General features: G+C 43.8%; 1 protein-coding gene across 2 annotated transcripts; it reads left to right on the forward strand.

Annotated features, from left to right (window-relative positions):
- The first annotated feature begins 158 nt into the window (after positions 1-158).
- Positions 159-11,806, forward strand: TSFM (Ts translation elongation factor, mitochondrial). Of its 2 annotated transcripts, XM_004773276.3 has the most exons (6): positions 159-288; positions 574-747; positions 1,371-1,499; positions 2,638-2,760; positions 9,125-9,212; positions 11,231-11,806. In XM_004773276.3, exons 1-6 carry the CDS (start codon positions 235-237, stop codon positions 11,635-11,637), a joined length of 975 nt encoding a protein of 324 aa, XP_004773333.1. In that variant the 5' UTR covers positions 159-234; the 3' UTR covers positions 11,638-11,806. The 2 variants fall into 2 exon arrangements, with proteins under 2 accessions (XP_004773333.1, XP_044927561.1); XM_045071626.1 differs by lacking the exons at positions 9,125-9,212; positions 11,231-11,806 and adding an exon at positions 2,857-2,973.
- The last annotated feature ends 412 nt before the right edge of the window (positions 11,807-12,218 follow it).

Consider the following 12,218-nt stretch of genomic DNA (forward strand, 5'->3'; position numbering starts at 1 on the left):
CCCACGGTTTCTGTTATTTTATCTATGGTGGGAGTGAGGAGATGAGGGGGGATATATCCCTTGTGAAATCGCCAAAAGCAAGGTAGAAGCGGCGAGTGCGCCCACCCCGGTCAGCAGGTGGCGCAGTCCTCGCTCGGCGCGTTGTGATGAGGAGATTTGGCCCTGCCGCGGCGCCGTAGGCTGGTGGCCTCACCCGTGCGCCGGACGGCGGCAGCGTACTCTGGGGCAAGGGAGATGCTGCTGCGGTCGTTGAGTCTCCACTTGGTCGCGCGGGCCGGGAGCTGTTCGGTGAGGGGTCTGGGTCCTCCCACCGTCCCGCCTTCCTTGCAGATCTCCCGAGCGCTCGGAATGCAGTGTTTCCTTCCGTTCCCCGTTCGACTCCATCTTCCACTCCCCGCCCCCCCCCCCACGCCCCCAACCTCATTTTCTCTGTGGGGTCCAGTCCCCAGTTGGCTGCCTTCCCTCACCCCCGGAGGAGGTGTCTCCTAAGGTGGCATTCCCTCCGACGTGCTCTCCACCCGCCGGAGTTCCTGGCTGCTTCCTGCTTCTCATCCCTTTCTTCTTCCTCCGCAGGCGGGACCCCTTCGGCTTCAGTCGCTTCAGCCGTGGCACACATTTCACACTGGGCCCTGGCTCTCTTCTGCGGCCTCCAGCAAGGAGCTTCTCATGAAGCTGCGGCGAAAAACAGGCTACTCCTTTGTAAACTGCAAGAAAGCTCTGGAGACTTGTGGCGGGGATCTCAAACAGGTGTGGGGGAGGAGGGCGAGGGGAGCGGGGCGGGGTACTAGGGCCCGAACTCAGTCTCTCGGGGAGGTGCTGCTAGGGAGCAGTGAATCAGACCTGCTACCCAGGGACCCATAACTGCAGAACTCTGGGTAGGATTCTGACTTAAATGACAACCTCACCCTTTGACCGTGTTTTGACTCCGGAAGCCGTTAACTCAGGATCCCATGGTTAGCAAACTCTATTCCAAGCACAGTGCTATGCTGTTTCCCTGCTGCTTGGAGCCCAAAGGGCTCGTGTGGGCTTTGGGAATGAGAACCATCAGGACTCAAACTGTGGTGCCCTCACACTAACCCTGTGATCTAGGACACCTTACTCTTTCAGAGTTGAATTGTTCTTGTCTGTATAATAGAAATACTACTGTCTGCTTCATGGGGTTGTTGTGAAGATGAAATTTATCCAAAGCACCAGGCACAATGCCTGGTATTTGGCATTCAGTGGTAGGCTGCCAGAAAACGATAGATGCTTTCGTTTCCATTATAGGACTGAAGGGAAGCAGAAAGAATTAGGGAACCTGAACATATTTTAGAGCTCCGTTCAGTTCTAAATTCTATGACTTTGTCATCTGCTGTATTTTTATTTTATAGGCAGAGAGCTGGCTCCACAAACAGGCCCAGAAGGAAGGCTGGAGCAGAGCTGCCAAACTCCATGGCAGGAAGACCAAAGAAGGTCTGATTGGGCTACTTCAGGAGGGAAACACAACTGTGTTAGTAGAGGTGAGTTGTCAGAATTCCAGATAACCAGGAACAGCTGCCCCTTGGGTGGAAAGAAGAGGTGTTTGAGAACAGCAAAAGGTTGTTGAAATTAAACTGGTGAGACCACAGTTATGAATTCACTTAAGTATAGAAATGCACAGATATGTTTTTGAATAAAGGCCTAGAAGTCAAAAAGATTACAGATATCCCCCACTTTTTGAAAGTTTGAGTTACGCACTTTACATTTACAAAAGACCTACATTCCTACCTGTTTTGTTTTGGTTAACCAAAAAGAAATTCAAAGAGTACTTTCACTTTTATGAAAAAAAAAAAAAGGCAAAAAGTGAAAATAGCCTTCCCTGTTGGTTTTGCCCTGAGTTGCTTTAGAGGCAGGGGCACCCTAACAGCAAGAGTTGTGCCCCCAAACTACTCCCTGCCCAAACTACACTCAGCCTCAAGCTGCCATACCTTTGAACTTTGTGAGCATCTGTATTTTAGGTCGATTTATTTTGTGCACCCACGTCCATCTAAATGAATGATAACTGATTTTTCGCTTTATGCCATTTTGGCCAACAAAAGGTTTCATAGGAATATTCTGCTTTGAGATGGTGGAGCAAACCTATGCTTCTACATGTGAGACTCGTATAGCCTTATAACTTGCCACTGATTGTTTCCTGGAACACATTTTAAAGCTAGGAATTATATTAGTTGATGGATAGCATGTAGCTGTTTTAGAGGAGGTTTAGGGGCCTCAGCTGGTGAAGAATCAGATGTGGGTTGGTTTAGAGTGAGAAAAGGAGATAAGCATGCTGATAGCAAAAGTGGCTTGGTGTTGGAGGAGCCTGGAGAATTATGTGTTCATGGCCTGCAGCCACAGGCAAGTGGTGAACTTGTAGTGAGTCCTTTGGGGGACATTATGGAACCGTCTTTTGAAAGTGCGAGTCATTGCCAACTCATTGGTGGAGCAGGAATCACTTCATTCAGTTTCTGGCCTCAAGCTAGGAGAGGAACCGCAACCTTAAAATTCTAGGGTCTTTTATTTCTGTTTTATTGAATCTGCAGCTTGTTCTGCAGTACCTTGGTTTACTCTCCAATTTTATGGCACTTTTGCAAACTGTCCGTAAACAGCCTATAAACAACATCAATTTGTTCCCACCAGGTAAACTGTGAGACAGATTTTGTTTCCAGAAATTTGAAATTTCAACAGTTGGTCCAGCAAGTTGCCCTGGGAACCCTGTTGCATTGTCAGAACCTAAAGGATCAACTTTCCACGTACAGTAAAGTGAGTTTTGGGATTATCTGTCAATATGCTGGATTTGCACACACACACCTTTCTTTTTTTCTATTTTTATTTTTAAAGATTTTATTTATTTGACAGTGCGAGCACGCAAGCAGGGGAAGCAGCAGTCAGAGGAGGAGGGAGAAGCAGGCGCCCCTTGGAGCAGGGAGCCTGGTAAGGGGCCTGATCCCAGGACTCTAGGATCATGACCAGAGCCTAAGGCAGAGGCTTAACCAACTGAGCCACCCAGGCACCATGACACACTGCTTTCTTAGGCTCTTCGCTGTTCCCTGATTTTCAGACATCCTCATGGCTCACTCTCTTCATGTCCTTGCTTAAATGTTATCTCTTTGGAGAGAAACATCCTTCCTATTGTTCTAGCCCCTTATTTTGCTTCACTGAAAAAGTTTTGTTATAATACTATGTATTTATTATATTTTTATTTATTTATATATTGATTGTCTTCCCCAATAGAATGTGTGAGTTTCATGAGGCAGAGAATTTGTCTTTTCACTACTGTGTCTGGTGAAAGAGGAGTGGGCCCAGCATTTGGTTGGGGCTCATTAAATGTTGAATGAATGAATGAATGCCAGTGGTGTAGAGTCCTTCAAATCAGCTGAAGCGTTTTTTCTTTAAAGATTTTTTTTTTAATCATTTGATACAGAGAGATACAGAGAGAGCACGGGCAGAGAGAGAGGCAGAGGGAGACAGAGAAGCAGACTCCTTGCTGATCAAGGAGCCTGATGTGGGGCTCGATCCCAGGACCCTGGGATCATGACTGAGCCAAAGGCAGATGCTTAACCCTCTGAGCCACCCAGGTGCCCCACTTTTCTTTTCTTTCTTTCTTTTTTTTTTTTTTCAAAGACCTACCTATTCTAGAGAGAGTGAGAGTGGGATCTGGAATTGGGGGGGGAGGGGACGAGGGAGCGGAAGAAAATCCCAAGCAGACTCCCTGCCAAGGGTGGAGGCCTATGGAGGGCTCCAGGCTCCCCTGGGGTGGGGGATGGGGGTACGGCTGGGTGCAGGGCTCGATCCCACAGTAAGACCTGAGCTGAAATCAAGAGCCAGAAACTTAACTGACTGAGCCACCCAGGCACCCTAATCAGGTGAACGTTTCTTTGTATTCAGAAATCTAGAATAGCCTGAGGAAAGGATTTCTTCTTTTTTTCTTTCTTTCTCTTTCTTTTTTAAGGAAAGGATTTGTAAATACAGATATTGGAGAAGGCACAGTTTAGGAAAACTAGTATATTCTTGTTCATAGGAGAAGCAGGATGGAATTATATTAGTCTGCCTTTGGTTCATCCTTAAGGTCAAAACAAAAATGAACCAACTACTCATTTTTTTATGTGTGTTTTTACTACCTTTTCTCTCCTTTGTATCCTTCTCTTGAGAGCTTGTGGTAAATGTTCAAAGATGAGCTACTTAAACTAGAAGTTCTAATCTATTTTCTTTCTTTTTTAAGTAAACTCTGCTCCCAAGGGGTGCTTGAACTCATGACCCCAAGATTAAAGAGTCGCATGCTCTACCAACTGAGCCTGCCAGGCACACCCAGTTATTTTTTTTTTTTAATTTTAAATTTTAATTTAAATTTTTTTATTATGTTCAATTAGTCAACATATAGACACCTAGAAGTTCTAATCTTGACTGCCTATAAGTCTGTAACCCTGAGCCATTCACTTATTTTGTCTCTGTTTCATTATCTGTAACAAATATTGGTTCATTTTAGCTTCATTTATTTTTTTCCCTTTTGGCCTTTAATTTTTTTTTAACTTTTATTTTGAAAAACATTCAAACTTATGGAAAAGTTGCCAGTGTTCTGGAATAAGCTACATTGTACTTTTATCTAGATTCACCATTTGTTAACATTTTGGCACATTTGTTGTATTACTTTTTACATACTTATTGTTACCATCACTCTTTCATTTTATTTTAAAGTAACCTCTGCACCCCAACTTGAGGCTGGAACTCACAACCCCAAGGTCAAGAGTTGCATGCTCAAGGGGCGCCTGGGTGGCTCAGTCGTTAAGTGTCTGCCTTCAGCTCAGGTCATGATCCTAGGGTTCTGGGATCGAGCCCCGTGTTGGGCTCCTTGCTGAGCGGAAAGCCTGCTTCTCCCTCTCCCACTCCCCATGCTTGTGTTCCATCTCTCACTGTGTCTCTATCAAAAAAAAAAAAAAAAAAGAATTGCTTGCTCAACCAACTGAGCTAGCCAGGTGTCCCATCACTATTTTTTTTTTTTTAAAGATTTTATTTATTTATTTGACAGAGAGAAATCACAAGTAGATGGAGAGGCAGGCTGAAAGGGAGAGAGGAAGAAGCAGGCTCCCTGCCCAGCAGAGAGCCTGATGTGGGACTCGATCCCAGGACCCTGGGATCATGACCTGAGCCGAAGGCAGCGGCTTAACCCACTGAGCCACCCAGGCGCCCCGTCCCATCACTATTTAAAGAAATTTTTTGCAAGTATGTTGCAGACAACAGGACCGTTATTCCCTTGAATAGGTTATTTCCTAAAAATGACATTCTTCTATGTAACCACAGTACAATAATCACAATAAAGAATTTTAACACTGATACAGTATTTTAATTTATATAATATAGGACATATATTCATATTTTGCCAGCTAGCACTTTTTCTTCGGATCCAGGATCCAGTCCGGTATCATGTGTTGTAATTAGTTGTCATGTTTGTTTAGTGTCCTTTCTTTGCTTCACAGCCTTTCTTTGTCTTTCATTACAATGACCTTTTTTTTTTTTAAGATTTATTTATTTATTTATTTGACAGAGATCACAAGTAGGCAGAGAGTCAGACAGAGAGAGGAGGAAGCAGGCTTCCCGCTGAGCAGAGAGCCCAATGCGGGGCTCGATCCCAGGACCCTGGGATCATGACCTGAGCCGAAGGCAGAGGCTTTAACCCACTGAGCCACCCAGGCGCCCCACAATGACCTTTTTTAAAAAGATTTTATTTTTAAATAATCTCCACACCCAAGGTGGGACTTGAACATACAGCCCCAAGATCAAGAGTTACATGCTCTCCTGACTGAGCCAGTCAGGAGCCCCACACTGACATTTTTTTTTTTCCAATAAGCTCCTTTTTAATTTTTTTTAAAAGATTTTATTTATTTATTTGACAGAGATCACAAGTAGGCAGAGAGGCAGGCAGAGAGAGAGGAAGGGAAGCAGGCTCCCTGCTGAGCAGAGAGCCTGATGCAGGGATCGATTCCAGGACCCTGGGAACATGACCTGAGTTGAAGGCAGAGGCTTTAACCCACTGAGCCACCCAGGTGCCCCCTACAATGACATTTTTGAAGAGTAGAGGACAGTATTGTAGAAAGTCCTTTAATTGGGTTTGTCTGATATTTCATCATAGTTAGAGTTTGGGTTTTTAGCATGAATACTAAATAAATTATCCTGTATATTTCCCAGGATGGTGCATCAGGAGGTATGTGATGACCATTGGTCTCATTACTAATGATGTTAATTTTAATTTTTTTATTATTTTTTAAGATTTTATTTATTTGAGAGGGAGAGTGAGAGAGAGCACACAAGGAGGGGGAAGGACAGAGGAAGAGGGAGAAGCAGGCTCCCCACTGAGCAGGGAGCCCAATGCAGGGCTTGATTCCAGGACCCCGTGATCACGACCTGAGCCACAGGCAGACACTTGACCCTCTGAGCCACCCAGGCAGCACTGATGGTACTAAGGTTTTAAGATTTTATTTATTTATTTATTTTAGAGGGAGAGTGAGCGTGAGCTTGTGCTGGAGCAAGCAGGGGAGGGGCAGAGGGAGAAGGAGAGAGGGAATCTCAAGCAGACTGCACTGAGCGAGTAGCACGACCTGGGACTCAATCTCACAACCCTGTGATTATGACCTGAGCTGAAATCAAGAGTTGGATACTAGGGGTGTCTGGGTGACTCAGGCGATAAACATCTACCTTTGGCTTGGGTCATGATCCCAGGGTTCTGGGATCGAGGCCTGCATCGGGTTCCCTGCTCAGCGGGAAGCCTGCTTCTCCCTCTCCCAATCCCCCTGCTTGTGTTCCCTCTCTCTGTCCCTCTCTCTCTCTCTGTCAAATAAATAAATAAATAAATAATTCTTTAAAAAAAAAAAAAAAAAGGAGTTGGATGCTCAACCAACTGAGTCACCCTTTGTCCCTGATGATGTTAATTTTGGTCTCTTCTTGGTCAGGGTAGTATCTTCCAGGTTTCTCCACTGTGAAGTTACTCTATTTCTCTTTATAATTAACCAGTAGTCTGTATGGGAGATTCTTTGAGACTGTGTAAGTGTCCAGTTCATCAAAAAACTTTTACCTGAAAGTATTAGCATCCATCCATGATTCTTTGTCAGGTTCAGTTATGACTGTTAATTATCAGTTATGACTGATATTTACATAATGGTTACTTTTCTATCTCTTAAAATTTCTTTTACATGTGTTCATTTTATTAGTTGGCATTCTGCTGCTGCTCTGCTCCTTCAGCAGACAGATGCAGGAAGTGTGTGTGTGTTCCAGTTCTAATCCTGCATCCCAGGTTTTTCCTTTCCTTCCCCTATTCTATTTTTGTATCTTCCTTCTTGCACTGTCAGTACACTGGCTCTTAGCAACTTCAGTGTTTACTTATTTTCTCATCGTTCCAATACACTCTAAATCGTTTTAGTGACTATACCTGACTGCTGCAAATAACAAACCTGTTAAGGAGTTTAAGATTCCTTGGATGTTGTTTTTGTCTTTACATTGGAGTTACATGGTCAAAGGACTGTATTCAAAGTTACTTAGATTAGTTTTTACCCCTTCTGTGAAGTTACATTAATACAGTTAGAGTCTTGTGTTTCTGTGTAGTTAATTTTGGTTTTACCCCCAAATTCTTGTTAATCTAATTTTGTTTTTAAATTTGTAAAACATTGCGGCACCTGGGTGGCTCTGCCTTTGGCTCAGGTTGTGATCCCAGGATCCCAGGATCGAGCCCTGCATTGGGCTCTCTGCTCAGCAGGGAGCCTGCTTCCCTCCCTCTCTCTCTGCCTGCTTCTCTGCCTACTTGTGATCTCTGTCTGTCAAATAAGTTTAAAAAAAAAAAGTAAAACATTAACAAGATTCTGAAAGTTAAAGCTGTAATATACATGCACACACGTGTACACACAAAGAAGTCTCACTCCTCTTTCTCTCCTTTCTACCTTATTCTTGTCCACTCTAGTAGATAACTAGTTTCATTGGTTTTGGGTATCCTTTAAGTCTTTTTTGCAAAAATAGCATATTTATATAAATCTTTCTTACACAAATGATGGCATAATATATACATACTCTTGGGGCACCTGGTGGCTCAGTGTGTTAAAGCCTCTGCTTTCAGCTCAGATCATGATCCCAGGGTCCTGGAATCGAGCCCCGTGTCGGGGTCTCTGCTCAGCAGAGGGCCTGGCTCCCTTCCTCTCTCTCTGCCTGCCTCACTGCCTACTTGTGATTTCTGTCTGTCAAATAAATAAATAAAATCTTTAAAAAAAAAATGTGTGTATATATATATACTTTTTTTAAAGATTTTTTAAAGGTATATATATATACACACACCCACATACTTTTTTTTTTTTAAGGATTTATTTGAGAGAGAGAGTGTGCACGCACACGGGAAGTGGCAAAGGGAGAAAGAGAGAATCTCCAGCAGACTCCTCACTGAGTGTGGAGCCCGATGCAGCTGCCCCTAGATATATAGTATTTTAATTTGCTTTTTTTCACTTAATAATATAACCTGGAAATACTTTGTAGCAGCTCATGCAGAACTTTTCTTTTTCCCAGCTGCATAGTTTTTCCATTATGTGGCTGTGCCATGGTTTATCCAACCAGTCTTTTAGCTTTAACATTTTATGATTGTTTGAAAATACTGTTCTTGATTTCTTGGAAACTACAGTCAAAGAAGTTAGGCCAGAGGATGGGATTGAGATAGAATTGGGGGTGATACAGTGATAGAATATAATAGAGATAAAAATAGAACTCTTATAAATTTGTAACATCTTTGGCTTAATGAAAACATTCATTTAGGGGGCCCCTGGGTGGCTCTGTGGGTTAAGTGTCTGACTCTTGGTTTCAGCTCAGGTCATGATGTCAGGTTCCTGGGATCAAGCCCTGTGTTGGGCTCTGCACTCAGCAGGAAGTCTTCTTGAGAGTCTCTTCCTCTCCCTTTGCCCTTCCCTTGTGCAGGCTTGCTCGCTTATGCTTTTTCTCTCTCAAATAAATAAATCTTAAAAAAAAAAAAAAGACCTGAAATATTCATTTATACTTAGTTGTCTTAAATCATTTTTTGAGAAACACACTATTTTTGCCTAGTTTCTTTGTAATTTAAGTGGGACAGAACAGATTTGTTCTTTTTGTGTATGTGTGCACTTAGGGCTTCTTGAATTCCTCTGAGCTTTCTGAACTTCCAGCTGGGCCTGAGAGAGAAGGTTGTCTCAAGGATCAGCTAGCCTTAGCAATTGGTGAGTATTTGTAAGGATTATGGGAACTGGAAGTCATGAACTGGACCTCCTGGTATCTTTGATATTCCTCCACACCTGATCGGGAATCGCAAGTTCATGTGCCCACAAGGGTCAGGATATATGAATGTGAGAAGTGGGTTGTGTTGTGCGTTAGACATTAGTGAGCAGTAGGGTCCCTGAGACTTTCACACTGGTGAAGGAAACTGCCACCAGGCTCTAGCCAGTTGTTACCTTGCGTGGTCAGAATTTTTAAATTCCTTCAAAAGAATTTAGCTTTCTGTTTAAAAATTTCAGTTTTTAATGTTTGCAGCTAATTAAAATGATTTTCCTCAATCTGCGGGCTGACCAACGCATGTCTTTAGGCAGGGATGGCTTTTGACTTCTTCCAGTTGACCACCTCTCTATACGCTGTGGGAGATACACTACATCAGAAGTCATCTCACCTTCTTTATAAAGGGATCCAGGAATATTTGGGGGCATCATGTAGGAATTTGAGCTCTTTTTAAGAAAAATCTGATCCTGAATTTGTGAAGGTTTATTCCTTCAGAACCACTGGGCACAGGAACCATAGCTGGATCATTGTGCCGGAACTAGTGGGAATTTTGCTTTCTTCCTGCGTGTCCTTGATGGAAGGAGGGAAGTAGGGCTGGGTTTGGAGCTTGCTGGAATTTACTGTTCATCCATCGTTTCCAGTCAAGGCATCAATTCTGTTTTTATCAGGTTATCTTGAAATATGTATGATGTTTTAGTGAGTCATGGCTGAGAAGCCAGGCAGACAGCTGCGAATGGGACTTATTAAGAAATTCTGGAAGAACTGGGTGTTTCAGCCTTGTCAATTTCTGAGAATTAACTACTGTTCAAATGCTTTGAATTGTTTTAAGATATCTTTTGATTTCTCCCCTTATTAAGACTTTTAGATATAATTATGGCTAATGCAGGGATATTTACCTAGACCTTTTGGGGTCTCCTAACCTCTTTCCTACCCTTTGGCTTATTTGGACTTATGTTAGAGAGAATAGCATCCTGAGGAGACAGGGAAACCTGGAATTATATTTGATTCTTAAAAATAATGCTGGGGGCAACTGGGTGGCTCAGTAGGTTAAGTTCCTTCCACTCAGGTCATGATTCCAGGATGCTGGGGTTGAGCCCTACATCGGGCTCCCTGCTCAGTGGGGAGCCTACTTCTCCCTCTGCCCCTTCCCCTGCTCTTGTTCCCTCTCCCTCTCAAATAAATAAAATCTTAAAAAAAAAAAAAATTTATTTTTGCTGAGAGGAAGTTGAAACTACCTGATGGTATGGGGTTTGGGTTTTCTGGGGCTTTTAGTTGTGGACTTTTTCCTGCTATCATGGATGACGAAGAGTTGTGTCAGTTATGGTGATTTTCGGGAGGGATGGTAATTTCAGGGGAAGAAAACACCTAATTGCTTTGGAGTGAGATGCAGGCTTTGCTTCCAGCTCTGGCATGTAGTAGCTGTGTAAGCTTGGGCGGTAGCTCGAGCTTTCTAAGCCTACATCAAACATAGTAATGATAGCCAGCATTTGTGTGCCCTCTGTGCTAGATCATGTAATTAAGCGCATTTACATATGTTACTTTATTTATGTCTCCTAAGAACCCTGCTTTCAGATTATTTTAAGTGATGTCATCTCCATGTTGTGGAAGAGGAAACATTTATGATAAATTCATAAATGGGGTTATGTCACTTGCAGAAGGTTACATAGCTGGTAAGGGGCGGAACTGAGACCCGAGTTCAAGGTCTGTGGGACACCATAGCCTATGTTTGTAAGTACCAGTATGGCACGTTGTTGGTGTTCCATAAGGGTGTTCTTTATTTCTCCCACCCCTGCCCACTCCTCCCACATACCTTTTCTTAAATGGCAAATGGTATCTCTCCATATTCATAGTGTAAATGTGGGGAGAGAGGACTGTCTCCCAAACTCGGCCACTTCTATGCATATTTTGGTAACTGCCACGGGTGTCATGTTCTAGAAGCGTGTTACTTGTTTTTTCTTTTTTATAGGGAAACTGGGAGAAAACATGACTCTTAAACGAGCCGCATGGGTGAAGGTGCCAGCTGGGTTCTACGTTGGCTCTTACGTCCATGGAGCAATACACAGCCCATCGCTCCACAACCTGGTGCTGGGGAAGTATGGGGCCTTGGTCATCTGCGAGACATCTGAGCGCAGAGCAGGCCTGGAGGACCTGGGCCGCCGCCTGGGGCAGCATGTGGTGGGCATGGCCCCCCTCTCTGTTGGCTCTTTGGATGATGAGCCTGGCGGGGAGGCAGAAACCAAGATGCTGTCCCAGCCATACTTGCTGGATCCCTCCATCACGCTGGGACAGTATGTGCAGCCTCAAGGGGTGTCTGTCGTGGACTTCGTGCGGTTTGAATGTGGAGAAGGCGAAGAGGCAGCAGAAGCTGAATAGGTTCCAAAGACTTGGCTGGAGGAAAGGTTTCTCCTCAGCTTTGGACATCATTATGAAGAGAAGTTATTTCCTAAGCCTCTTCAAGCCCAGAAGTTGTTTTTCATTGGTGTTTATAAAGAAATGATAGACTCGATGAGTAAAGCTTTAAATAAAATTGCTATATAATTAAGAAGAGTAGAATCTTTTCCTTGTTTGTGTAGTGCTGGGTTTAGCTTTTTTTGTGCCTGACTTGTGCCAGGTTGTGGAAAACCGCAAGGGGGCCTTACTGAAGGGGCTGCCAGTATCTGGAAGGACAGATGTAAACCGTTGGGCTGCTGCTTCCTTCAGCCAAGACCTATTATGGTAACCCTAAAATGTCGAACCCCATTGATCTTAGTGCTTCTGTACACTAGTACACTAAGTGTACAGTACACTGTACACTTAGTGCTCCTGCATACTTTGTGATGCCCTGGACAGCGCTTCTCTCCTGGTGTGTTCCCCAGTACGTTACTTCTGCCACATGGATCCCTTGGGAGTTGTTGACTCAAACTTTGAGCTGTCTGGAAAATGTGGTTCATGTGTTGCTGTCTATGGCGTGCTTT

The sequence above is a fragment of the Mustela putorius genome, unplaced genomic scaffold (genome assembly GCF_011764305.1).
Source record: "Mustela putorius furo isolate JIRA1106 unplaced genomic scaffold, ASM1176430v1.1 tig00003988_pilon_pilon_pilon, whole genome shotgun sequence".
Lineage (NCBI taxonomy): Eukaryota > Metazoa > Chordata > Mammalia > Carnivora > Mustelidae > Mustela > Mustela putorius.

Bases quoted from the DNA above. Each gene is read 5' to 3' on its own strand.
- TSFM (XM_004773276.3), top strand. From the start codon at position 235: ATGCTGCTGCGGTCGTTGAGTCTCCACTTGGTCGCGCGGGCCGGGAGC. The intron at 748-1,370 runs GTGTGGGGGAGG...TTTATTTTATAG, and splicing joins GTGGCGGGGATCTCAAACAG to GCAGAGAGCTGGCTCCACAA. The intron at 9,213-11,230 runs GTGAGTATTTGT...TCTTTTTTATAG, and splicing joins TCAGCTAGCCTTAGCAATTG to GGAAACTGGGAGAAAACATG.